Raw genomic sequence first — 27,059 nt, 5'->3', positions numbered from 1 at the left:
TTTTTTTTTTTTTTTTTTTTTTTTTTTATTAATTATAAATTAACAAATATTAACAGTTGTTTTTTAAAGTTTAGGTTAATATGAAATAGAACAGTTACAATCAAATATGTTAGTAATTTAACTGTTAGCAAAATTATTTTAAAAATAAAATTAAACTAATTGTGTTAAATACCACTAAAAGGATAAATGTAACATAGTTTAATAATTAATTACTGATTTATTTGAGTTTTTTAAGCTGTTAGACAATTTCTCTGCCATGTGGACTGAAATCTAGACTAATAACATGAAGGTAAAATGGACAGTAAATACTGTACAGTTTTTTTTATCAGGAATATTTTTAGGTCTACTGTTTAATTTGCATTGCAGTGTAATCACGCTTGTCTTATTTTTGTACTTACGGTAATAAAACAATATATGTCATGTTTTAGTTGTAAAACAAATAAGCAAAAGTTAAGAAAAAAAAAAAACTAGGACGAAAGAAGCTCGCCTGCGACCTTTAAAGTAGTCTGAACTCAACTGAACCGTGTGTCTGGGGGGAAACGCAAGAAAAACTCCGTTTAATAGCCAAAAAAGAACGTTTTCCAAACTTCCTCTCAGCAGAGTCCACACACACACACGCGCGCGCACAAACGCTCGAGCAAGTAGACGCACGCGCCTAATTTCCCTACCGAGGATCCCACGGCTCAGAAACGCCCACCTTCCTCCTTCCGATTGGTCCACTTCTGTAAACAAACGGCTGCATGTTTAACCTCCTCGCCGCTGATTGGCTGGTACTGCCGTCACTCTGGTTTGCGGTTCCTTATAAGGTGAGCGGCTCCTGCAGCTGCTGTCACAAAGCTGATGAGATGAGGCTGCAGCGGCACCGAGGAGCGAAGGGCAAAACTCCACAGTTTTAGCCGTAAATATGATCTCATTCCTGGATGTCTCCATCTCTTCGATCACGTTAACATTAGTTTTTATGAATTTTTATTTTTAAATTCTTATCAATATCGTGATTTTAGTTTTTTTTTTTTTTAGTTTTTATGGGGAGCATGTTTTTAATTTTGCGCGGATTGCAGAGGTGCCAGAGGGAGTGAGTTTGGGCACTATGCGCCGCTGGGATCTGATTTGCTCCAGGAAGGCTTATGGAATATTATAGCCCGGTTTTCCACAGCTTGCATGCCTTCTGGTACAGCCCCGTGAAGAGGAAACTTCTCCTGCTCAGCATCATGTTTCTAGTCTGGGTTTACATGCTCTACTCCTGCGTGGGCTACTGCTCCACCGTGCCCGGTCCGGTGATGGTGGACACCCCCCGGGGCAAGGAGACCGCTCCAGCGACGGGCAGGAGGTCGGACCTGGTGTCCAGACTGCTGGCTAAGCCGCAGCCCTGGGAGGACGTGGAGAGCGACTACGAGGAGCCGTCCGTCAGGACCGCGGCGTCCAGAGACCTGCTGGACGCGGACAGGGACCGGGTTCCGGATCCAAGCGCCATGTCCAGCTTCTCCAACGGCTCCGGGAGCAAGAAGCTGCCCCAGGCGATCATCATCGGGGTGAAGAAAGGAGGGACCCGGGCGCTGCTGGAGTTCCTGCGGGTGCACCCGGACATCAGGGCCGTGGGCGCAGAGCCGCACTTCTTCGACCGCAACTACGAGAACGGACTGGAGTGGTACAGGTAATTAAAACAGGAAAAAAATCACTATTAAATAAAATATAAGATCTTAAAAAAATGTTTTATAGACTTTAAATGCTTCAGGAAATTTTCTAAGATGAAAGATGCTCAGTAAAAGCTGGTTTATGTTATTTTTTTTACAGCAGCATAAAGTAGCCCATCTATCCAGTTTGATTATAGGCGCATTTACTTATATATTAAAAAGTTTGACTGATAATTCGTGAAATTAAATGTTTAGGTTTTTATTTTTATTTTTTACTCCTTTTTTTACAAACTGATATCGAAGCAGAATAAACTGGATAAGCATGCGTCAGCTTTGACCTCTGTTCTTCTTTAATTATGTTTGGCCTCATCGGAGAAGTTTAATTAACTCTTAATTTGTCAGACGCGGTACCTGGCCGGTTGTGCGCGCATGTTCTCGTGGTTTAAAGCATATTTCTGACGCTTTTGTGACGGTTCTGCTGCAGAGAGCAGACACAGGTTCTGCGATGCGCAGTGATCTCTGTTGGACGCGGCGCAACACTGCACCTCCACCCTTCACGGTGCGCCCGTCAACTTTTTCAGCTCGGTTTTGGCGCAGTGTTGCGGCCCAGTTCAATGCACCCAGAACCAAAAGGACCAGAGGGTTAAATTAGGGTGTGTTTGCACTGGCTTTAAAGTTCTCCAACCATTTTTCTGTCGTGTCAACGTGTGCAAAAATCAGACTCGACTCTGCGATTAAACGCGCAAGATAAACTCAAAACCGTGCATTGTTGACTTATTTCTATATGATCAGATCTATTTCTACGAATCCTACTGACTTCTTGGAACTTTTACAAGACAGCTACGGGACAAGTAAAAGCTGTGTGTCTCTCTTTTTTTTCACCCTACCATTAATTATTAGTAATCCTAACCTCCGTTGTGACGCGTCCTTCACTTAATAAATAAATAAATATATAAGGTGTGGCTGTTTTGCAATTGGAACAAAAAAAAAACCATTCAAACTCAGCTTGGTTGTATAGGTTGTATAGTTATAACGAGTTTTTTGGGGGGTAAAATAGTAATTTTTTAGGGATAGAGACTTAAGCACTTTGCATTAAAAAACAGTAATTGAACAAGTGATATTTCTTGTACTGACAATTATTCTATAAGAACAGTAAAATGGCCTGGAATGAAGAAATTTACTGCACGTTTGATAACATTTCATTACCATTTCTAAGATAATACATGAGCTCTGGATTAGGAGGTTTCCTGTGGGGGGAAACTGGTTCTAAGGAGTGATCTTTCTTAGCTCTTAAATAAGTGTCTGAATTTAAAAATGTTGTTGTCATTGTGAGATTTAAACACAAAAAACGACATGAAAAGTCACCTCCAACTTTTGTCTGTGCTGCCACAAGTTGGGGCCCTGCAAAACGGACCCTATTAGGAGAAAAGTGTGATACGACCTCAGTTTGAAAGTTTGTAATGAGAAATGCAAACTGCTTCCACTGCAGCAGATACAAGCTAATTAAATGGGTACCATGCGTTCATGCTCTCTGAGGCCAGTTATAACGTTTGTTGTCTGATGCAGACTCTCCAGGAAGGTAGAAAGCCACAAAGTAACTATTGCAATATAAATCCCAGCAGATCAAACCGCATATATTTATAAAATACATTCTTCCCTATTTAGATTTGGGATCTAGATCACAGCTTTCAGATCATCTTTATTAAACCATGACGTTCTTGTAAAACTATTCAAATTTAGAGTTCAAATCGACATTTTGGCTAACTTGCTTCACATGTATGCAACATTTCTTAAGTTTTATGAATTTTCATGGCACATTTTTATTTAAACATAACTACTACTACTACTACAACATCGATTCTCATCGCCACGAACGATACTGTGCAGAAATCTTTAGTCTCTCCTTATTCCTTCGTCTTCCAAGTTTCTGGATCTTCCTGTAATGTTTTAAAGTGGATCTTTAGGGTGAGATTGTTGAAATATAATGGGGAAACTTTACAAGCAACGCTTAAGGTGGGGGGAGAAAAATAAAACAACTGTCCACTTGTTATCTTTTTTAACCGTTATTTTTGCCAGTTGGTTTTAAGCACTAAAACGGAGGGATTAAGCAAACAGAAGTGAGGAGACTTCGTAGAGTGAAACCCCTTAAACCAACTTTATCCTGTTCATTTACATCACAAAGTGTTAACGGGAGGAGCTGAAGGACTTCCGAGCTTAATTACTGCACTTGTTTGCCCTCAGCAGAGGCAGACATTATTAGCTTTTGGTTTATTTAGTTATTTGGGTTTTCCTCTTTTATGGGTCGGTTTTATAGCCTAATCGAGGTTAAATTGCAACTTTTATGCATCGCTAATGACTTCACCTATTTGTAAATCAGTTGCTGAAATCACTCGAACATTAAGATCCCTTTTTTGCCTCCTCGTACTGTCAGTTCTTGCAGGGATAACGAGAACCACCTTGTACGTTAATGAACGACTGGATGTTCAAATATAGAGAACACTAAACGTCTGCTCAGCGACGCAAAGAGGGTGGGGAAAAGTGTCCGAGTCGGAACCAAATGCTGGGAACATTTGAGACTTTGATTCGTGGGATGTTTTTGTGCGCCCGCTGCAACCCAAATTGTGATTTACAGCCTCCGGCTTTAAAGTTTTTGGGAGTTTGAAAACGTGCCTGTTGTTCGACTGCTTCCACCGACAGGCGTTTCCAACTGCGTGTGGAAAAGTGTCACTGCGGCGTTGCAGGCCGTGAAATCTAATACTGGGAGGAAGTTTTGTGTTTTTAGTTTGTGAGATGGCTTTAAAAAGAAAAGTTATTGGAAGAGCATTTGAGCTGAATGGGATGTGCAGGGAAGGCATTCTTTTTTTTTTCAAAGCTTCAGTTAAATTGAAAGCGAAATCTGTTACGACATGTTTTTTAGGAGAATTTCTTCTTTTTTTCTTTTTTTTTTTGAGAGAGAGAGGATGGACAGAGAAAGGAAATCATACTTTATTCAACACAGAGCCTCCTGAGTGTCCCATTAGGACCTGATACTGGAGAAGACTTTGGGGAAAGAGATGGAATTTTCCAGACAGAAGGAAAACAGGAGAAAAAAACTGCATGGCATTGAAATAAAATTCATAGGACTCTGATCTGATCATATATGTGGCAGGAGATCGAAACAATTATAAGTGGGTCTGCATTAGTGGTTGTGCAACTAACCTCTTCTTGTTTTGTTTGTTCATTTGCACAATCTCCCAGCCACCCCCCCACCCCTCCTCCCCTCCTCCTCTTTTTGGACATGCACTAAAGCTGGAGTTCCACAAAGCGAGTGCGAGAGAGGAGGTGGAGATAACACGTCTTATTGTGGATTTTCTGATGTTCTCTGATGGTCTCTATTTGTGCCGAAGACAAAAACACATGATTCATGCGTTTGACCGAGGGGGTCCTCATATCAGGAGGTACACATTTTCACAGTGAGGTCATGCATGAACCGGCCTAAAGGAACACACACACACACACACACACACACACACACACACACACACACACACACACACACACATTTATAAAGAGGGAGTTGGGAGCTCAAAGGGTCACACGGAATGAATGTGAACAGAAACATTGATTCATTAGTTTCTGTTTGCACCCGTTTCCCCATTATGCAACAGTTTTTTGCTGTTTAGCTAAAAAATAAAATGTATAATAAAAGTATTTTCACGTTGGCGCATTTATGAGAACTGTGGAATCTTCTGTGGGCTCATGATTCTAGGTTCTTTTATCGGCTTTGTACAGCTATAAAATATTTTTTTAGTAGCATTTTTAAGGAGCTTTCTTCAATTCCGACTATACCAAAAGCAATCGAAATTAATAATAATACAACTGTAATTATAAGGGCAAATAAAACTACTTAAAAGTATAGTTAGTCATTATTTTGTAAACATTAAATACATTTCATTAATTTTTTTTTTTAATTAACATGGGTACTTTGAAAACCAACAGTTTTTAACCTAAGAATATGGAGGAATAACCAGGAAAGGTTAAAAAAAAAGTTACAGCAATGGCCAAATAAGAACGTTATCTAATCTCATGCTATGCTATGCAGAAGTTCTGTCTACGCTGATAAATATTCACTCAACTCTCTATACTGAAAATGTATGGAGCCTCCAGTTAAGAACAGCCCGCCCTCTATGACTAATTCAGCCAATAATTATCTGTTTACCTGGGGGTGCACATAGAGCATTGAACTTTGTTCCTGAGATCAGAAGTTTTTCCTTGCATAGTAAAAAAAAAAGCGAGAGATGGGTAAGCTGCTACAAAAGTGACACACCAGTCCTGATCCAGTGGCACACCGTGAGATATACACCCTTCATCCCAACACACATGCACTATTTAGAATGTGAGAGCATCCTTAGGGACACCAATACTTCAGACATGGTGGTACCCGTTGTTTCTTCGCCTTTCCAGGATTATTCGCTTCAAAATGCTAAATATTTAATTCAAAATCAGATAGATTTTTTTCTAACAAAAACAGGACTGATGCATTCAATTAACATTTTCTGGATAAAATGAAAAAAAAAAAAAAAGTTTATTTATATAGCATGTTTTCACAGACCGGTCACACAGTGTTTCACAAGCAGGGTAACCCAACAAAATACACAGCAATGTCTTTAGCTGCAAATTTGAAAGTATCCACAGAGCCCAAACCCTGTAGAAAGACAGGCAGTGACTTCCACATTCTGGGTGCACAATCTGGGGTGAGGGTTGGGGGGTTGATTCAGTGACCTAAGACTCTGGGAAGAAGCAACTCTGTTAATTCACAGATTTATTAATATTTGACCTGGTTATAAAAAAATTGCTAACTGGTGCATTTCTACAAAAAAAGGAGTTAAAGATGTTAAAACAAAATTCCTGAAAGAGTAAAAACCTATCTGGTCTAAAAAGACTACGACAAAGTGTAGAATGTATGAAAATATGATTTGACTGACCAAATGTTCTTAGTGCTGACTAAGAACATGAAGATAATCCACGTTTTTGCATCAAAGCCGAACTTCCCAAGCTTGATCTCATTTTCTTTTAAACTAAAACAGGTGCGCCAAAGTAGAAGTTATGGACTAATGGGTTTGTTTTTCGCAAACTGGTTGGCGTTCAAAGTTTGGATCCAACAAAGAGTGGCTGATTGTCTCTACCTGTCTTAGTTTTAAACAGTAATGCCTTCCGTCACTTGCAAACAAAAAAAGCTGATTTTTTTCCTCCTCCAAAGAGCGTTTAATTTTAATTTACTCCCGGTGACTGCAGTCGCTCGTCTGTCAGGCTGTGGTGTGTGTTGTGCTTTTCATATTCCACTTAGCCATATTGGCTCTGATAGGGCTTTGATATATAATTGCTGTTTTGCGGTCTTGCTGTCGTGTCGCAGGCTCTGGGCTCAGCTCGCCGTCAGGACGCCCCTCCCTGCGAGAGGTTACAGGCTTAAACCAGAAGCTGCGCACATGTTGCGAGGGAAGTGTACAGCCAAGATCTTTTTTTATACAGTACCTTGCAAAAGTATTCACACCCTGTAAATGTTCATTTTTCTTTTTTTACTGTTTGGTCAAGTTAAATCAACAAACCTTTCATGTATTTTGTTGGGATTTAATGTGACAGGCCAAGACAAATTAGAGGAAAATGGGGATTATTTCAAAATTTCAAAATCTAAAAAGTGTGGTGGGCCCCTTTTTTTTCTTTTCTTCTGACACCCGTAAATAAAAACAGTGCAACCATTTGGCTGCAGACAGCCACCTGTTTGCTTATCTAATGTCGCTATTAGTGCAGCTGTTCCGTGAAGGCCTCAGACATTCCTTAGAGAACATTAGGGAAAGAGCAGCATCATGAGGACCGAGGAAAACAGCAGGCGGGCGTGTAGCTTCACACTGCAAAAAGGGAACTAAAAGTAAGTAAAGTTTTCTTAAAATTAGTATATTTTCCCTTGATTTGAGCAGCTAAATAAGACTATTTGCCAATGGAATGAGTAATATTACCCCTAAGATAAGATAATTAGATATCCGGCACTTGAAATAAGATGATGGAGATGAAATGTTCTTATTTTAAGTGCAAAACTCTTATTCCATTGGCAAATAGTCTTATTTAGCTGCTCAAATCAAGGAAAAATCCACTAATTTCAAGAAAATTTAACTTTTAGTTCCATTTTTGCAGTGCACCTTATAGCAGGGCAACAAGCCTAAACACACGGTCAGAGCCAAAAAATGGAATAGGTTTAGATCAAAGCATTTTCATTTGTTAGAAAGACCTAATCAAAGTCCCAGCCTAAAGCCAGTTGAGAACCTGTGGCAAAACTAATGCTGTAAACAAAATGAGGAAAATGAGGTGTCCTTTTCCTCACCGCATCACAACTGTGCATTGTTTGTGTTTGTGTATCACATAAATCCCATTAAAATACATTGCAGTTTGAGTTTGTGATATGACAAAACGAGCAAAGAAAAGGTGCTATTCCAAACCTCCTATATGTGTGTTTGTGATGTCAACAAGTTATTATTATTATTATTATTTTTTTAAGGAAGCACTTTGAGGTTTGACAGTCATATGTTTCTACGCGGAAATTATTTTAAGAGTTAACGTTCCTGCTTTAGCTGTGTGGCTTCTGCTCTTCGCATGATGTGGTTTGTTGCTCCGGCTGCTGTCGGGAGTCTGTTGGGGGCAGAATTGGCGCCGTTCCGAGCAGGATGTCTCTTGGGTCTGCCTTTTGTGTATCTTAACTGTGATAAAACTCCGGTGGAGGTAAATAGACACACAAAGCAGCATCAGCAAAAAGCTTCTTAAGGTGCTGCGAAAGGACAAGTGGGGCATTGTTGAAAAAAAGTGGGGAGAGACTGGGAAGGGGGGGGGGGGGGGGGAATCCTGTTCCACTGTCAGACTTGGTTTGATTGCGGAAGTCTGCGCTGTTTGAAAGCCGTTATCCATCTCCTCCCTTTCTGATAGTTCTTAAACTAGAGTCAGACCGCAGCTCCCGGCCGTGTCGGGGACAGTTCTGGATGGTTGCACATCCTTTTTATCTGCTCGCCGCAGGAGCTCTCCTGTTTCCACGTAAGTGACCCGTCCGCTGTTTTGTTGCCACGCTGACCTCGCCCTGCTTTCTTCCCCTGAATGGCCAAAGAGGCCACCTGGTTCTATAGAGTGTCAGTGAAAGGCATCAATCCCTGAATAAGTGTAAGAAGGGGAGGGGGGAGGGGGGGCGGCGTGTATTTCCAGTGTTTTCATACATTGGGGAAATGTTGTGGGGTGCTTTGGACAGGCTCAGCTGTGGAACCACAAATAATCTTCATCTTCAATCACAAAAGGCTGGAACAGTCAGACGGCGAACACAAATGTCACAGCGGTGCGGCTCCTCGGGGATGGAGGGTATTGATCGTTCAGGCCTGATTGGAGGTGATGTATAGAGATGGGCTGAGGGCTTTAGGCTGGGGGGTCAGACCCACGCTTGCTTGCTGACAGAGGTGACGTGTTGACCATCTGGAGAGATGCAGGAGGCGGCGAACCTCGACGCGGGTTTTGGCAACATGGTTTTCGAACTGTGCCGAGTTGTGCGTAAAGTTTAAAGCGCTCCTGTTTTTTTTTTTTATGGTTTGCATCCGAGGAGTCAGACGTACTTGTAATCGTTCAAAGTTGTCTCGATCAGCGGTTTCCCCAGACCTTCTGAAGGGCTTTTAAAGCTCCACGGAAATTCTGAAGGACTAATGAATCAAACTATCAAGCACTCGGAACATTTTCACATTGTGTCACGTTGCCATTGCAGACTTCACTGTGCTCATTGGGATTTTATGTCACATACCAACATAAAGTGGCACATTAATACAAAGTTGAAGGAAAAAGGATATGTGGTTTCCAGTTTTTTGCATCTGAAACTGGATTTAGGTTATTGTCCTGGTAGAAGGTGAATATTTGTCTGTGATTAACATCTGTCACCGCTTAAAGTTTACTTCTGGCATCGCCTTGTCTTAACGGCCATATATTGGTGGTTTTGCAGCTGTTCCATGCAATTTCAATGTCCGGATGAAGGGTTGAACTTTGCTCTGCTTGTCCCCTGTTGGTTTGAGAGAGGGTGGTCGTGTCTTCATAGTTTTGCTGTTGTGCCATACTTTCTATTTTCAGATGATGGGGTTTAAGCAGCATTCAGTGAGATGTTTAGAGCTTGGGATATTGTTTTGTAACCTAACCCTGCTTTAATCTTCTCCACAAGCAGACCTGTCCACAGTTTTCCTTGGTCTTCGCGGTGCAAGAACGCAGACAGTCATGTATCATTTTCTGTCCTCTTCATAGTAATTCACTACTTTGTGGTGGTCAGCGAATACTACGGATACATCCGCAAAACACTGCAGATGGAGTCTAGCGGCAAGCGTTTAGGTGTTTTGTCCAGTTCTGCAGAGGAAATCCTGGATTTGGATAATCAGATGCTTTGGCTGTCCGATTGTTTCCTGATTCCTGGAACTCCTCGGCTCCTCGAGGACTCAGCCAACCGTACAGCTGACTGCAGGTTCACATCCTCTGCTCAAAACCACAATAGTAACACACTCGCACACAAAAGAAGAATAAAAAAAAGGAAAGAAAAAAAAACACATCCCCTTTAGCGCTCCCCTTTATAAAACCTTGTTTTCCATTCTCCAGCTGTGCACTTGTGCCACGGACGAGTAAGAATAGTGTTTGTCCGTTCCTGGGCGGGGCTCGCGGCAGGCCTCGCTGCTCGCTCTACTTTTTCGGTCGGCACAGAAGCACGGAGGCCCTCTTTCCCCGCTGCTTAAGCTGGCATGGCCTATTTTTAAAAAAAAACACACGCGGTGACCAGGGGGGTAGAGAAACGGAGAAAAGGCGCTTTTCAAGCCCAAATTACAACCAGTTAATAGTGAAAGGAGAGACCTGCGGAGAGGGGAGTGGCAGCACTGGGGTGTGCTGGCCTGTTTCAACTAAAACCCCTGATCCTGCTGTGGTCCAGTGAAGACAATATGGAAATGGAACTTTATTTTAAAAAAAGGGGATTGGGGGGGGTGACAGGAAGTTGCCTTGAAAGTTTCACACTTGTATGCCTTTTGATTGTGCCTTTTCAGTTCTCGTATGACTGCAAGGACTTGAAGGTAGTTTTGTGTACGTTTTGAGAGCACGGTGAACAAGCCGCCCCTCTGTGTAATGTGTGAATCAGGCGCTTTTTAATAAGGCGATAATTTGGGTGTTGTTAAACATGTCGGAACAGAACCAGACACCCTCCCTCTGGAGGTACTGGTCATTCATTGGGAGCCAAATAAACACTCATTGGCACATTAGAGCAGCCCACCTGCAGGGGAAAAAAAAAAAAAAAAATACTTGTTAAAGATGGCTTAACAGAGGAAGTCCTTACTGCTGTTGTTGGAAGAAGAACCTATGTTAACGCCACACTTGTCCCAGGTATACAGTCCCAGAGGTGTCCATTATAGTGCTGTAGAGAAGGTCTGCCCCTGGGAGAGAGGACACGGCAAGCACAGAATGAGAGCGGCTGAGGTCCCCCGGGGTTTCCATTAGCCTGGCAGTAAAAGAGCAGAGCTCATTAAAAGCCCCTGAGTTCCCTCTGCCTGCCCTCCCTGCTCCACACTAGTCACTCTCTGCTTTTCCACGTAAGAGCTGTTGGGTTCCCTCGCGAGAGCTGTAAAAACTCTTCAAGTTCAGGTCAGGCAAGCCAGCCACACTCCTCTTCACGTAAGTTATTGTGCCACTTAGTGCGCACGGGGCATAGTAGCTGCCCCTGGTTTTGGAAATCAACAGGGAGCAACATACTCAGTAAATTAAGCCGTGTCATTATAATGGATTCAAATGCCTTCAATTTTAAAAACTCGGGCAAACTCTCATATTTGAAACAACTAAGTCACCATTTCTTTCTTTTTTCATCCATCCATTCATTCATTCATAGTCTATACCCGCTTATCCATGCAGGGTCGATTGGGGGGTATTGCCTGTGTCCAGCGGTCATTGGTGGAGAGGTCGGGTACACCCAGTACATACAAGTTATTTATTTTTTTAAACCAAAATACCATCTATGTTAGATGGTTGCTGTACATGGATGGATTGATAGAGGGTAGTCAATAGACAAATTAATGAATGGATGGACAGCCATCCATTCATTAATTAAAGCAGCACAGTGTAAGTTTTGACCCAAGTATTACCTTAATTTGAGCTATATTAAATTATTAACACTTGGTGTGTATCATTGCTCTGTGCAGGCTACCCTTCTCAAAAACTAAGGTGAGAGGGTCGGATTCGTGGCTGATTGGGTCATGTGACCTAGCGCTCAAGGTCACCTGACCCATTTTAGGTTACGGCAGCCCTAGCTGATGTAGGGTTTAATCTACAGGAGTGAACGTGGTCTTGTCTTTACAAATAACTTCATGACGTCTCAATCTGCTGGTCTAAAGTGGTTTGCTATCAGATTCCAAAACGCGGAGGGAGACTGTTTAATTTTGCGACAGCACAGTGTTGCAAGTGGCCTTCAGTGGCGCTAAACCTGGAAGTCACAGATCGAGTGCCCCTAGGTGCTAAAAGTTACATGTTGCTGCTTTAATATTCTTGGATGGATGGGTGGATAGTTATTGGAGAGATTTATAAAATACAGAAAACACAAACAATTACAGAAATAAAAAAAAATTATTCATGCAACACAACAATATAACAAAATAATTTAACCAAGCCATTATATATTGAAAATCCCTACCCCTTCAAACTCAACAGTAAACCAGAGAAACAGTGACTCAGCATATTTTGCTTCAAACAGCCATATGAAAGTTTCCTCCTATGAGTTCTGCTGGTGTCAGAATGAGAATCCTGTCGCATCGTAGAATACAACAGGTACGCTGAAACGTAAAGAAAAGTATAGGTTTACCAAAGGAATGCTAATGCATCCTTTTTCTTTTTCCTCCTCTGAATACAGCAGGTTAATTGTTAAGACTGGTGCTTTCCAACTCCATACAGCTAATTATATGTTGGGACGTCAGGCTGCCTTTAGGAATTTGTGAAGCATTAACCTGCAACGGCAGCTGCAGTGTGAATGGAGGCAAGATAATAACCTCAACACACAGGAAGATGTGAGTGACATACTTTAAATAGGAAATCCCCCTCTTCCTCATGCACAAACACACAAACACACACCCAGCCACACGCAGTATGTAGTTCACCTGTCTTCAGAAAAAAGGTGTGCATGCCGTTACGGCTGACAGCCAACTCAAACAGGATGCAAAGCAGCCCCCTCACCGCTTCTGTCTCTGTGCGTCTCGAGAGAATGGAGGGGGTGGCGACATGTATGTTCATCTCGAGTCTGTTTCATCTTTTATTCATCCTCACTGCAGATAGATCAAGGAGTCACGTGCCTCCTGGTGCATGTCAAGTGTCAGGAAATCAGTCAGAATGGTTGATTCTGCCCACACACACACACACACACACACACACACACGAGCGCTGCCATGCTCAAGTCTTCACCTGCAGCTTCTCAATCCTGTTTGCCCGTATTGTTTATTTTCCCTCCCCTATTCTTTCACGGTCCGTAGGCTCGCTGCATCCAAGCTGTCAGCCACCCCAGCGCTGATGGAGAAGTGGAATGTGTTGGCCCACAGTGTCTGGCGAAAGCAATCAGACCTCCAACCTTTTTACACTTAGAAACTAAAAACTGCGATTTATATCACTGGGATTTGATCTGATGCACCAACACAAAGTAAAGCTTAGTTGTCAGGTGAAAGGCGGAGTAATTTTTTTTTATTTGTTTGTTTTACAAAAAAAAATTTCTGAAAAGTGATGCATGAGTTTGTATTTAGCCCCATTTACTCTGACATCCTTATAAAAAAACTTCCAGTGCACCCCTTAACCTTGAGAAGCATCTAGACTAATAGATAGAACCCACCAGTGTAACTCAATCTCAGTATAAATCCAACTTTTCTGAGTGGTTTCTGGGTGGTTTCAATGGTTTGTTAGAGAATGTTGGAGGAAAAAAAATAAAAAATAAAGCATCACGGAGACCAAGGAACACAGCAGACAGCTCAGGGATGAGGCTGAGGAGTTTAAAGCAGGGTTAGGTTATAAAACATTATCGCAAGCTTTCCACACATGGAGAGAGTATGGCACCTCCGGAGACCTGCCAAGACGTGGCCTTTCCCACTAAACCGACAGGCTGAGCAAGGAGAAACGTTTTCAGAGAAGAGGCTAATAAGCCACAGCTCAGGTGAATGAATCAGTCGACAGGAAATCTACTTGTCGTGCTCCTTTACGAAGGAGTGGCAAGACAAAAGACACAACAACTCAACTTTTTTTTAGTTTTCCACATGTAGGGGACAAAAGGTGCTCTGGTAAGCTAAGACAAAGACTGAACTTTTTGGCCTGTGTTCAACAGGATATGTGGTATAAAAGTAACAATGTGCATCGCTCTGAGCACACCGTCCCCCTGGTGAAACACAGTGATGGCAGCAGCATGCTGTGGGTTGCGTTTCTCCCGAGCTCTTGCTAATACTGGAAGAAAACCTGTTAGAGGCTGCAGACTACTTTGTCGACCTTCCCCTTCTTGCAGGTCAACTAATCTTAGGTAATCGTGTTCAAATGGAGAAAGAAAATGCTTCTACTTGACCATTTTACTCTACTTTGCATTATAGCTGAATAAAATCCATTGAAGTTTTGTGATCATAATGTAACAAAGTGACAGAGTTCAAAGTTCAACGGGTTTAAATATTGTGGATTGGGTGGATAGCTCCAAAGGGGTTTGTTAGTTATATCACCTGTCAGACAAAGGGGGATAGAGGGGGGTGTTGTTCGAGTGTCACTAGCACGATGCCGTCCACCGTTTTCTGTTTGAGCAAATGAAGCTTTCTGGACACCATCTTGAAAAGGCAAATGAAAAAAATAGACAGCGCTTTTGAAGGAATGCCCCAATCCCCCAGGGGGCAGGAGGAGGTACTGCTATATTCTGCCATCCCTTTCACCGACTCCGCTGTTTTATTTATGCCACATGTTGGGCTGCGTCGCGTCTCTGCGGAGTTATTAGCGCTCTGTAATTCCACACACGTCTGAAAGATCCTTCGCGGCTCTGCGCATTCTTGGTCTGCTTCCCAAAAGGTGCCAAAGTGCAGCAGATATACTTAAAAACACATTTCCAGAGTGTTTTCGGGAGAGGGGGTGGGGGAATCATAGCTTTGTGCAAAATTGAATAATTTGTGCTTGCAGACCACGACAGTGTCAGAGAGGAATGTCTCGAGCGGCAACGGTTCGTTTTCTGTTTATTTCTCCTGCTTTGCTATGTCTGATGTTGCCTCCAGAAAACCAGGCTGGTTTGATCCCAGAACCGGTCGGGTTGGCGTGCGACCGCAAAGGCCTGACTCTCTTTCTCTTGTTGTTGATTCGTGGAGTCTGTCACTCACTTTCCCTCCCCTGCACACACCCACACACGCACAGAAACACACACACATACACTCAGACTGTATGAATCGCCGCTCCGAAGAAGGCTGCAAACTCCCTGTTTACAGTGACAAATGGCGGGTGGACGGGTCGAGTCTGTTGCGTTTGCTCGAAAGGGTCAACGGATTCCCATGCCGCTCTGACTTTGTGCCGCTTCTCGGCGAGGTTCAGGGGGGGTTCAGGGAGCTGCATTCATCAACCTGGATCAGGACTCCAAATCTGAGCCTCAGAGTTTTGAGTGTCAAAGTGTCAGCGAGTTGTTTTTCAGTCTGGGGCCGCTTCCTCCGAAGTCCCTTCCTGTTCCCATCTGATAAAACTGTTATCCGTAAAAATTATAGACTCAGTGAAACAAAAGTGTGAACGCTACTTGTTCTGAGTCCCCACAGTGAGCCAACCCGTGTATCTGTGAGACCGCAGCTGAAAATAGTCCGCCGGTTGCTCCAGTCACCCTGATGGGCACTTTTGACAACAAGTAATCGGAGGAGGAATTTAGCTGTCAGACGGCTCTTCTCGCCGTGGCTGGATGATATTTTCTCTCCCGTATGCAGCGTCCCCGAGCCTGTGATACCAGGCCAGCCTGAATTATTAATCCTTTTAGCAGACAGATGATTTGGATGGGCGCTTCTGCTCAGCCACTCTCTTGAGTTTCCAGTGACACCTTTACTCAGTGAAGCCTGTAAATTTGAAACCCCCGTTTCTGCTCGGGCTGACGCGCCCGCAGTGTTGCATGAAGGCACCGAATATCCACGAGAACACAGAGGACGGGCGTATTGTATAGCAAGCGCAGAGGTATGCGTGCCTTTTATTCTTTTTTTAAACATCTGCAAAACACGTCTGGGAACAAAAAGCACTGGCACACTGGTTCCCCTTCCGTCCATCTTTGTTGCTCAATGCTGCGAGATATGAGCTTTAAAAGATGGAACTCTGGTCGTCCTCAGTGAGGAAATGGATGTCGGACAGCTGGACGTGGCCATGTACTAACACCTGGATTCAGCTTCACCTGCTTAAAAGAGAGCAATCATCGGCCCTGTCTGTGTAGTGGCAAAGATAAACCGTCTACGCTACCCCTTTGATATCCAGCCAGACTTACGCTCTGCACTTATATGTGAGGTCAGAAACAAAGCGCTGTGAAACATATGTCAAAGTACCTGGCTCCTGTTTGAGATTTGGAAACAATTAGCGGGCCAACAGTCGCACATTCCTCCCTCCCTTATTCACCGTGCCTCGCAAAACTACTCATAACACTCAGACCTTTCTACACTTTATGTTACAACCACAAACCGTTTTTTTTTTTTCATACCAACAGGGCAGTGTATAATTCTGAGGAGGAAGGACGAGGATAAACTGTCGACAAGATTTTATTTGAAAAAAAAAAGCTGAAAAATCTGGCATGTGTTTGGAATAAGGCCCCAAATTTTGCTCAAGTTCTCATCCTCCTACAGGGGTTTAAAAACCCGATCTCAGGACGTCTTTTGATGTGACCGGGCCAGTTTTGCTTGAGATGCCTGTCTGCCAGTGCGCAGTGAAGCTTCTCCTTTGTATTTCCTGAAAATGCTTTGTCGGTTCATGAGAAGGGGCCGAGTTTGGAGAACTGTAGAGAAGAAAGAGCGCCTTTCAGAATCCCCTATCCCAATTTCCACCCTCCTTCGTCCCACTTGTGAAGCGGCCCCTTTGCTATCAAACTTCAAAACCCCTGATTCCAAGAGGTCGAGAGAGCCCTTTAGATCAGTGCACAGGGCGTTTGGGTGAGGAACATGAGGAAAGTTCAGGGTTTTCAGCGCAGTGTGTAGCCACCGCCGCATTTCTTTTAGGTTTGGTATGCTGGTGAAGATTCTCAGTCATCCAGGTCATGGTCATTCCAAAAAAAGTAAAAAAACAGAAGCAACTGGACTTGTTTTCCATAGTTGAAGACGTTTCACTTCCTCTCCAGGAAGCTTTCTCAATTGAATTGAGAATTGAGAAAGCTTCCTGGAGAGGAAGCGAAATGTCTTCAACTACGGAAAACAAGTCCAGTTGCTTTGTTTTTCACTTTTATTGGAATTTAGGTTTGGTATATTTTATTCTGAGAGGTTAACTCCGCCAAAGCTGATTAGCCCACGCCGGTGTTCTGTGTGGCGATGCCTCCCCACGAGATTACAACTCTCACTCCGGGGGTTTTCGATCCATAGAAACAGCTCCACGCAGCCTTAAGAAGCTCACAACTGTAAAAACCACACCCATCTCTCCGCCGGCAGAAACAAAACACCCTCGGATTCGTCTGCATTTAAATACTCAAACGCTGATTTGAGATTCAAATGCCTTTTCAACTTCTCCGACATGCGAGACAATTGAAAAGGTTTTGTATCAAATAGGGGGGGGACAAAAAAAAAAAAACGTCAAATGGCTTCCATTCTGTGAGCGATGCTGTGACACGGGGAGCTCATTGGCAGCCTGTTATCATCAAATCAAACATGACAAGAAGGAGGCAGAGGCATCGGGCAGAAATAACCCGTTTCCTGCCTCCCGTTTGGCTCCGGCGGGATGACGACTCTTTAAAAACAAAAGAGGCCAAAAGGGCCACGCTGCAGGCCCAGTTGGTAGGCTGTCGTTTGACAAGGGCCTCTGGTTTGTGTCTTATCACCCGTGTTTGGCATGCCTTTCAACTTGGAAATATCCTGAGAGTGGAGGCTCGGAGAGGCAAACAATGAGAGGAGCTCATAGTAAAGCAAGCGAATTGAAGAGGGTGATGGTTATTTACCGAACTACTCTTCCCTAAAGCAGACAGTTGGACCCAGAGGGAGTTGTTGTTATCTAAGAGGAGCAGGGTGTTGTTTGCAGGCTGGGTTTTTTTGGCACACGCTTCTCTTGAGAGCTCTCCAAAAGCCTTCTCTCACTTGATTTTGAAGGATGGAGAAGTGCTCCACTCATGCCGCCATCAGCACCCTCAGCCCTCCTCTTCCTCCACCACCACCTCCTCTTCACCCTGCCCCCCCCATCCCCGCCCCTCTGCCCCTGACCACTGCCCCTGCTCACCCCTGCGCTCGGGGGACAATGGTTCACTTTGAAAGGAAAGCAGGAAGAAAGAGGAGCCCGGTGTCACTGAATTGCCTGTTTGCCGACGGAATCTCTAAAAGCAGCACCTCATAAATCAAAAAAAGAACATAATGGTCATTGTTTCTCCAAGAGCTACTTGTCCCTTCGAAATTCCCCTCCTTTTCTCTCCCCGTTTTTTTTTTGGCAGTAAGAGTGAGCAAAGTCAGAGGAGGATGAGATTCGGGTCCTTTTCTTGTCGATTTGGCGGGTTTTTGGAGTTTCCTTACCACTTTTCTTTCTCTCTTGCTGTCAGACCCTCCCCTTGCTTTGTGCTTTTGCAACCCCCCCCCCAACAACGAGATGATTTTTTTTTTCTTTCCTAAAAAAAAAACGCATTCCCTGAGCTTGGATCAGCATAATCTGTCACTTTGCACATTGTATCGCAGGCCTCCTCCCTATCTCCATGCTGCATTGTCACGTTGAAATCGGATTAAATGGGGAGCCATTTGCCTTCTCCGGTTAGTCGTGGACTTTTATTTTTTTTTGTACGTCGGCACAGGGAATGACGCAAAGCTTGCAGCCAGTATCGCCATTGTGCATCAAGAGAATGACAAACAGCATGCAATATGAGTCAGGCGTGTGTTTGGGTCGTACTCCTTGATGTGCTGCATAAACAGTTTTGAGTTTGGCGTGCAGCTTTTTAAAGATCTTTTTTTTTCTGACAAAATGTGGTGCTCCTCCATAAAAAAGCATACACGGGATCTGTTTTGATTTCAATGGGCCATTAATGAGCTTCTGCATTTGATTTATTCACCTCTCTGACTTGTCAGCAATCAAGATGATGTTATCATAATTAGATCACTGGCGTTGCATTAGGATTACACAAATCTGCCAGCACCATTTCCATAAAACATTTTAATTGCTACCTAACATTACCTTTGTTGCTTTTTCTCCCTCCAGACAGCCTGTTTTTTATTTTTTTATGCAGCGATTCTCTCATGCAAATCTGTGCAATGACAAAGAGCTTATGTTCCCCGAATTAGCCATTAGCTAGACGGACATAAACCAGAATTCAGCTTTTTCAGGTGTGCTTTGGAGCAGCAGCCCGAGCTCCGGAGACAGATTGCAGGATAGCAGGAGCTCGCAAAGTCTCCGTTTGCACCTTTCAGTTTGTCAACATATTGTTTAGGATTACAACAGATTTCCGTGGGATTTGTCTCTACAGTAGTGTCAACACAATAGGATATCAGTGTTAAAACCTCAGCAACAAAGGCTCGCTTCAGGGTGCTACATTAGTCTTATCTGTGACAATGTGTTGACCCGGAACGATAAGTGGGCTCCTCTTTCTAAGATTCTTTTTTTTTTTTTTTTTTTACCCTGCTAATTTTTTTTCCCTCTTGCCATCTTTTATTTTCTTTGAATTTTGGCAAAATCCAATTTCTTATTCTCACGCCTATGCCTAAATTCTTAATTCAAAGTCCCAAACACTGGTGGTTAAAATATTCCACTTTTAAAAACGAGAAACTGCTTCAGGAAGCCAATCAGACATCACAGATATCAGATATGCTCATGTTTGTCATGTAAAACTGGTTATCTAACCAGAACCTTTGACATTCAACTATCAGCGTTGGCACTGAATAATGGAGACCACGCGTTCTACACTTGGTGGTTGCTTTCAATTAACAATGTTTATGAAGATTTTCTGGGATTTAAGAGGTGGTTTTCTGAAAACGAAAGGTTATTTTCTCAAGTATACCAGAATATGTTTGGGAATTTCCATGCCATGCAACACATTAGGTATTTTACTGAACGTACCAGATGTTTGCTTGGGACTTACTGGTCACTCATTCAAAACCGACTAGGTATATTCCCAAAGTATTAAGGGTACTTTCCAGAACCTACCAGTTACTTTCATTGAGCTTTCATGTCACCTACGTTGGTGAAATATGACTAAATTCATTTAAAGTGGCTAGTCGGTTATTGAAAAGCCATAGTTCGTGGAAAGTCCCTGATAAGTTACTGGAAACTGCCTGGTAGTTAAAAGGAAAGTATCTGACATGATTAAGGAAAGTAACCAAAGTATCGTGGGAGATCCAGGAAGGTAACTGGTAGCAGGAAGGTGCCCTGATCGTTAGAGCTTATATCCTTATTATGAAGTGCAACCCAATGCATGCATATTCACGAAGACTGACAATGATACCAGACATACCACAGCAGAATACTTTAAGACTACACAAGTTTGTTTGCTGACAAGATTTCAATGTCTTTCATTGGGATTTTATGTGATGGACCAACACATGATGCATAACTGCGAAGAGGAAGGAAAATAATACATGGTTTTAACATTTTTTACACAAATAATCTAAAAAGTGTGGTTTGCTGTTGTATTCACAGCCCTTTATTTTGACACCTGTCAATGCCCACATTCAGAAGTCATCTACTTAGGAAACTTTGCGTAATGTAATTGTTGCTAGCCATTGGTGTGTAGCAACAGGTGAAGAGAGGCAATCATGTATTCTATACTGTCGGAAAAAAAAAATTCCTGTCACTTTCTCATTGTTTCTTTTAATTTTAGGCTATAGGAATGGTATGGCGAATTATTTTATTTTATTCTATTTTTTGGCGGTTTTAAAACTACAACCTTTCATGACCGGCATACACCTTGTTATACCTTGATACCCTTAATGTTTGGACAAGTCCAAGAGCCCATACCTCAAACCACTTGCAAACAAACTGGATCGGGTCTGCATTGCTTAAGCTGTGTTTCATTCTGGTCCAGGTTTGCAAAGTGGGGAAGGCATACAACTTCCAATATTAACATCTTTATCATAATTAAGCCTCTGCCCTTAGTCACTTATTCTAGAATCCAGTGATGAAAGAATAAATACATTCACTCTTCCTTCAAGACCATTGCCTTTCCAGTGCCAGTTCAGAATGTATGTTTCTATAAGAAACAGCCTCTTTCAAAGAAAGAGAAAATGTCAGAGAAAATTATCTTTTTTTTTCCTATTTTTGTATTTGTGTATGCTTTATTTGTTTATTTATTGTGGTGGGGCACCTTTGCCTACAGCCAAGTGGAACTGATGTCAAATTCCTTGTTTGTGTGCACAAGCTTGGCAATTGAATCTGAGCCATGATTCTGAAATCAGCTGGTATATCAAGTGATTCATTTTTTTTTTTTTTTAATGCGGCTTCTAGTGGCTCGCTTTTTATTGAAAGTAGACTGACAGGAAAGGGGCGGAAGAAGGGGAGAGACATGCAGCAAAGCACCGCAGGTCGTCCGCGTTAAGGACTAAAGGCCTCGCCACGAGCGCACCCTAAAAATGTCTTCTAAAATGATAATTTTTTAGCTAGAAATTATTTCTAGTAGGCATATATGTATTTAAGTTAATATCTTAAGGCATTATTATGAAACGGGTTAGGATTCAAGTTAAGAGGAGAAAGCCAGTTTTACCTATCAGCCAGAAATCAGCTATTTTCTCCTTGGTTGTTTCTGATCGGTGATCAGTAGGTCAAATACCAAAAACTTTTGCTTTTCTTTAAATGTATTAAACATCATTAATTTGAGTCTATAAATACATGAGTAAATGGGATGCCTTTTTATGTAGTTTTTGGTTTAACAAAAACCGAAAAAGTATTAGGCACATTAGTGTAAGTGTGTAGAGGGAATAATCCTAATTGTATCTCCTTCACTTTCTGTTGTTTTCAAATGGCTAACTGTATCAAAGCACCCTCCGCACGTCGTATGTGTTCTGGTACTTAGAATAGAAATTCTGAATCGGCAGGTTGGACCTAAAAGAAAACAGGAAATCGATTATAAGCCAGTCAGAGCCTGATTGGTGCATCTCTCCTCGTAATCCCTAAAACAGTTGAATGGAAGTTTGGCCATGATCCACGGCAGCTTTACTGTGTTTTGGTTGAACTGTAAATAATGGTTTTCCTTTTTTCGTCAGAAGTGAGATATCTTATGAGTGACCAAGCTTGTTGATGTTGGAGAGCTGCCTGCACTAATACGTTTTTAAGCCCTATAATAAGCCTAAACAGACTCAGTGAGTCATTGATTGCAGAACGCGGGGCACTCCATCAAGTTGATTACATTATGCAAGACCTTTCTCTTATTTTTTCCCCCCTCCTCTAAACCGTTTTTTTTGTGTCCTTTCTCTTTTTTTTCTTATTCTAAAGGGATCTGATGCCAAAAACCCTGGAGGGCCAGATCACCATGGAGAAAACACCCAGCTACTTCGTGACCAGAGAGGCTCCGGCGAGGATATCCGCCATGTCCAGGGACACCAAACTGATCGTGGTAGTGAGGGACCCTGTGACCAGAGCTATCTCAGACTACACGCAGACTCTGTCTAAGAAGCCTGACATCCCCTCCTTTGAGAGCCTCACCTTCAAAAACAGGACTACTGGGCTCATTGACACCTCATGGAGCGCGGTCCAGATCGGCATCTACGCCAAGCACCTGGACAACTGGCTGCAGTACTTCCCCATGGACCAGATCCTCTTTGTTAGCGGCGAGCGTCTGATCAGCGACCCGGCCGGAGAGCTGGGCCGCGTGCAGGACTTCTTGGGCCTCAAGAGGATCATCACGGACAAACACTTTTACTTCAACCAGACCAAGGGGTTTCCGTGCCTCAAGAAGGCGGAGGGCAGCAGCAAGCCCCACTGCCTGGGAAAAACCAAAGGGAGAACCCATCCGAACATCGACCCCGAGGTGGTGCAGAGGCTACGGGACTTCTACAGGCCCTTTAACATGAAGTTCTACCAGATGACGGGACACAACTTTGGTTGGGATTAAAGTCTGAGTCAAGAAAGACGTTCTTTTTATGTCATTGTTTTTTTTTTTTTTTCTACGTAATTCATTGGCAAAAAGTGGAGATATTGCTATATATATGTAAAATGTACAGAAATCTATTTTATAATAATTTATTTTTATTTCTAAGCAATTAATTCACTAAGCTGCCTAACCAGATTTGTACATAACATCTGACCTACGTGTTGTTTTTTTAACATTCCTCATCTTAGGGTTGGATTTCTGCGGCTCCACACCTGTAGTCCTGTAAATTCCTGGCGCTGCACGATGCGGTGTGATCAGCGACAACTACAGTGGAAACTGTTTTAGAATAACCAGAAGGGTAGAGATGCACCAGTCAATCTGCAAGAGTTTAGAATTGGCCAATTGACTCCCTTAATTGGCTCAGATCTGTGATTGGCAGGTCAAATGCTAAAAAAAAAAAAAAAAAAGCTAATGTCTTTTTTTCCTATACATTAAATATGTCAACACTTAACAGCTCCCACTATTTTGGAAATCTGAATCTATCAACTAACCGCATGTATTTCGATGCATTTTTTTTTTTTTTTAGTTTATTGAGAATCAAATAGATATTAGACATATGGTTTTATGCATGAGAGGGGATCAGCTTATAATTCCGTCATTGTCTGTTGGATTTTAAACTGCTACCTCTATCAAAGAATGTGCAGCCATTTTTCCCCGTTTGTGTGTTAAAGCCTTGAGAAGAAAAAACAGATTCGGCTAATATCAGAATCAGTAGGTCTGATCTCGATGAATTTAACCAACATCGGTGTCTGCCAGGAAAAGCCTGATTGGTGCATCTCTATGGAAAAGCGCCATATTACGGGTACAGAGTGCTCACAGAGAAGTGGGGAGCACCTATTTATGTGCATTTTTAGTTATAGCTGTGTTAATACTTCATCCTATCCCAATGTGTTTCAGCTCATTTATACAAATTCGGTTTCCATGCACTGGCGTTGGCCCGGCCAGCAAAACTTGTGTTCTACTCCACCCAGTAACCGGTTGATCAATAGGCCTAATTGATACTCATTGTGTCACTCGTGCTTAAAGTATACTGCTGCCCTTTCATTTCCAATGCTCCTGCTGCCTGTTCCAATGACTGACCCATCCATCAAACAGTAAATCCCATCTCGGACCGCATGAGGGGCCCATGTTAACAGTATGCTAATCGGGTAAAGGTAACTGATGGATCGATCGGGCCCCCTTCACCGCTTTCCAACTCCTCCGTCGGCTCAGAGCCGAGCCCCTGCCCTAGACTTTATGTGATCAGAGGTCACGTTAAGTCTCAGTCAAATTTCCTTGAGAGACATTTGATTTGTTGTGGAAAGCGAAGCAGGTCAGAGGGGGTGCGTCCTTTCTTTCTATTGTGAGATGGAAAATCTTTGCGCGAGGTCACAGATGCATATCTGCAAGCCATCTAGTATAAAGATAAAAAAAAAAGAACGAGAAACACAAACGTCTCACTTAAACGCCACTTGTTTAGATAGTAGAAGTCTACGAGGCCCCGTTTTTGATTGCAGGCACACTAGTTAAAAGAAAGAAAAGATTTTTTTTTTTTTGGTGAAGCACTCATGTCACAACAGGAACAGTCTCGGGCGGAGTATCGGTGTCAAACCTCTGGTGTCATTACAAAGTCTCGTGTGCGTTCATGCATGGCCTACCTTTTCTTGCAAAAGCATTCTTATCAACCTTTTCCACATCTAGTCAAACTGCAACACAAACCTTCGGAGTATTTTACTGGGATTCTATGTGATAGACCAATTAGTGTTGAAGTGCAAAGAAGTCGATACATTATATTCAAAGGTATTACAAATAAAAAACCTTTGATGTGCATTTGCACTAACGGCCCCTGAGTTAAAACTTTGTAGAATCCCCTTTTTTTTTTTTCCTGCAGTTGCAGCTACAAGTTATTTGGGGATATGTCGCTACCAGCTGTGCACATCTAGAGAAGGACATGTTTGCCCACTCATCGTTACAAAATGACTCAAGCTCAGTTAGATTGGATGGGTGGAGAGCGTCAGAGAGTTTCCGAGCCACAGGTCCTCAGTTTGATTATGTCTGGACTTTTGCAGCCTCTTCCACGTTCCAGGATTGCACTGAATTTAGCTCCATCCATCCCTGATATAAAAAAAAAGCATCCCCACAGCATGATGCTGCCACCATCATGTTTCAATGTGGGAATGGGCTGTTCAGGGTTGTGTACAGCCTTATATCTAAGCCGCATATACAGTATAGCATGTAGGTCAAAAAGATCAGCCCTTATCTGGTTAAAATTGGTTGAATACAAACACACTGTACACTTTTCAGATATTATTTTTAAAAGAAAAAAAGTTATGTATATATAATTTTTTTCTTCTTCACCTCACTTATTCCCTACTGTATCGGTCTCAGACATAGGATTCCTGTGAAATAGGCTGACGTTTGTGTTTTTAATTTGAAAAGTTGAAGAGGTATAAATGCTTTTGTAAGACACTATATATATTTATATATATTTTATACCTCGTCATCTGCACCTTTCACCAACACATTTTACATCTCAACTTGTTGCCAAAAAAAGCTTTAGATTCACTGTTCCGTTCCACACAATCTACTCACCATCAGCATTTTTTCTTCTCTATTGCCTTTTAGTTTGAATTTTTTGTCTTTCTACTTGAATTCCTGATATGCAAGATTGTGAAGGTGTTAGGATATCGATCTTTGACATGGTGCTCCTGCAGTTTTGGACGGGTAGTCAGGGTGGCGTTCATGTTATCGTTTGATATTCTGTGCGAAACTATGCTATGCATGACCAGTGTAGTAGCCGTTTTGTAAATGCAGGAATTATAGGAAAGGACTGGGCGGCATCCAGAGGAAGGGTTTTATGTGTTTACGTGGAGCTCAGGCTGAATGTACACAAGCTATGCTCAAATTAACTTTAAAAAGGTAATATCACCCCTCGACAGCCCAGTTTGTCCGTCTTTAAAAAAAAAAAATGGAATTAGAAAATAATGTGCCTCTCTAACCAACACAATTAGCCTGCTCCGTTCATTCAAACAAATGGTCACTAAACTGGTTATTTGTCGGTTGGAACCAGTCACCTCAAACCAACGACTGGTAGCAGGGAGCATTTGTTTTTCTCTTTTCCTCTGAATGAGTGATTGATTATGCTCCAAGGGAAAATTAGCCTTCATTGACCCCTTCATTAGTGCAATGTCTGAACATTTATTGATGACTTCTCCTATCCTATCAAACCGTCCTGCTCTGGAACGAAAGCCAGACGTTTTCCTTAACGCTTAAAGGAGTACTACAAATACATTCTGGGGGATAAAAAGCATTGCAGTCGTAGGTGATCTCCACTTTGCTGCATTGGTTACGGTTGAGTTTTATTCAACCTGTTTTGAGATCTAAGACTGTTGAAAAATGTTTTTTTTTTTTTATCTGCATATGATATGATTTAGTTCTGTATGTACAAAAAAAGAGGGAAAAGACATAAAATTCAAGTATTTTATTGTATGTACATCTAAGGAATTAATTTCACACAATGAAAGAGCAAAATGGAACAGACGTTTCTAGATGAATCAATAATGAACGTTCATAATATTTCTTTTTATGAAGAAATAAAGTATATATTTTACCAAACTTTCATTGAAGGGACTTTTATTTTCTTTATTTCCCTACAAAGATGGTGTTTTTTTTTATTTCAAATATAAGCTGTGAAAAAGCATTTTCTCCCCTCTGAGATTTCTTCTGTTTCTGCTAATCCTCCCTGCCTTGTTAAATCATGAACAAACTGTGATAAGCACATTTCCTTAGAGTCCAAATTCACTAGCCATCCCCCAGCCTTCCTGAGCTGGAGAATAAATAACTAAATCAGACAGAACCCGTTTGACAACATGAATCAGGCTAAAAGATCTGAAGAATCAACACATCGTACCCCAATCTAAGAAACTGAAGAAAAAAAAAATCATTTTTTTGTTAACCTTGCCTGCAAATTAAATTCTTATGGGATTTGTGCTTTCATAAACAAGATAATCTATCTCCCACTACTGCCTCAACCATTCGAGAAGCAGTATGCTCAGCCAATCACATTGCAGTATTATGGTTTAGGGCGGGACATACAGCTGTGATGAAAGCAAGAGCTGCAGAGCCCACAGCCAAACCAAAATCAGCATGCCAGCACAGGAGGACACATGTGTAGC

At 42.3% G+C, this 27,059-nt stretch overlaps 1 protein-coding gene across 1 annotated transcript; it reads left to right on the top strand.

The window, feature by feature from the left end:
• The first annotated feature begins 834 nt into the window (after positions 1 to 834).
• On the top strand, positions 835 to 26,505 carry hs3st3b1b (heparan sulfate (glucosamine) 3-O-sulfotransferase 3B1b). Its single transcript, XM_012871689.3, has 2 exons — positions 835 to 1,651; positions 22,248 to 26,505. Exons 1-2 carry the CDS (start codon positions 1,125 to 1,127, stop codon positions 22,864 to 22,866), a joined length of 1,146 nt encoding a protein of 381 aa, XP_012727143.3. The 5' UTR covers positions 835 to 1,124; the 3' UTR covers positions 22,867 to 26,505.
• The last annotated feature ends 554 nt before the right edge of the window (positions 26,506 to 27,059 follow it).

Source organism: Fundulus heteroclitus, chromosome 10, assembly GCF_011125445.2.
Source record: "Fundulus heteroclitus isolate FHET01 chromosome 10, MU-UCD_Fhet_4.1, whole genome shotgun sequence".
In the NCBI taxonomy this organism is placed as follows: Eukaryota; Metazoa; Chordata; class Actinopteri; order Cyprinodontiformes; family Fundulidae; genus Fundulus; species Fundulus heteroclitus.
The sequence above is the reverse complement of the archived record's forward strand: the minus strand, read 5'-3'. Positions and strand labels throughout refer to the sequence as shown.

What these genes read in the sequence shown, in the direction of transcription:
- hs3st3b1b (XM_012871689.3), top strand. Translation starts at nt 1,125, where the DNA reads ATGGAATATTATAGCCCGGTTTTCCACAGCTTGCATGCCTTCTGGTAC. An exon ending in AACGGACTGGAGTGGTACAG is followed by an intron (nt 1,652 to 22,247) that starts GTAATTAAAACA and finishes CTTATTCTAAAG; the next exon opens with GGATCTGATGCCAAAAACCC.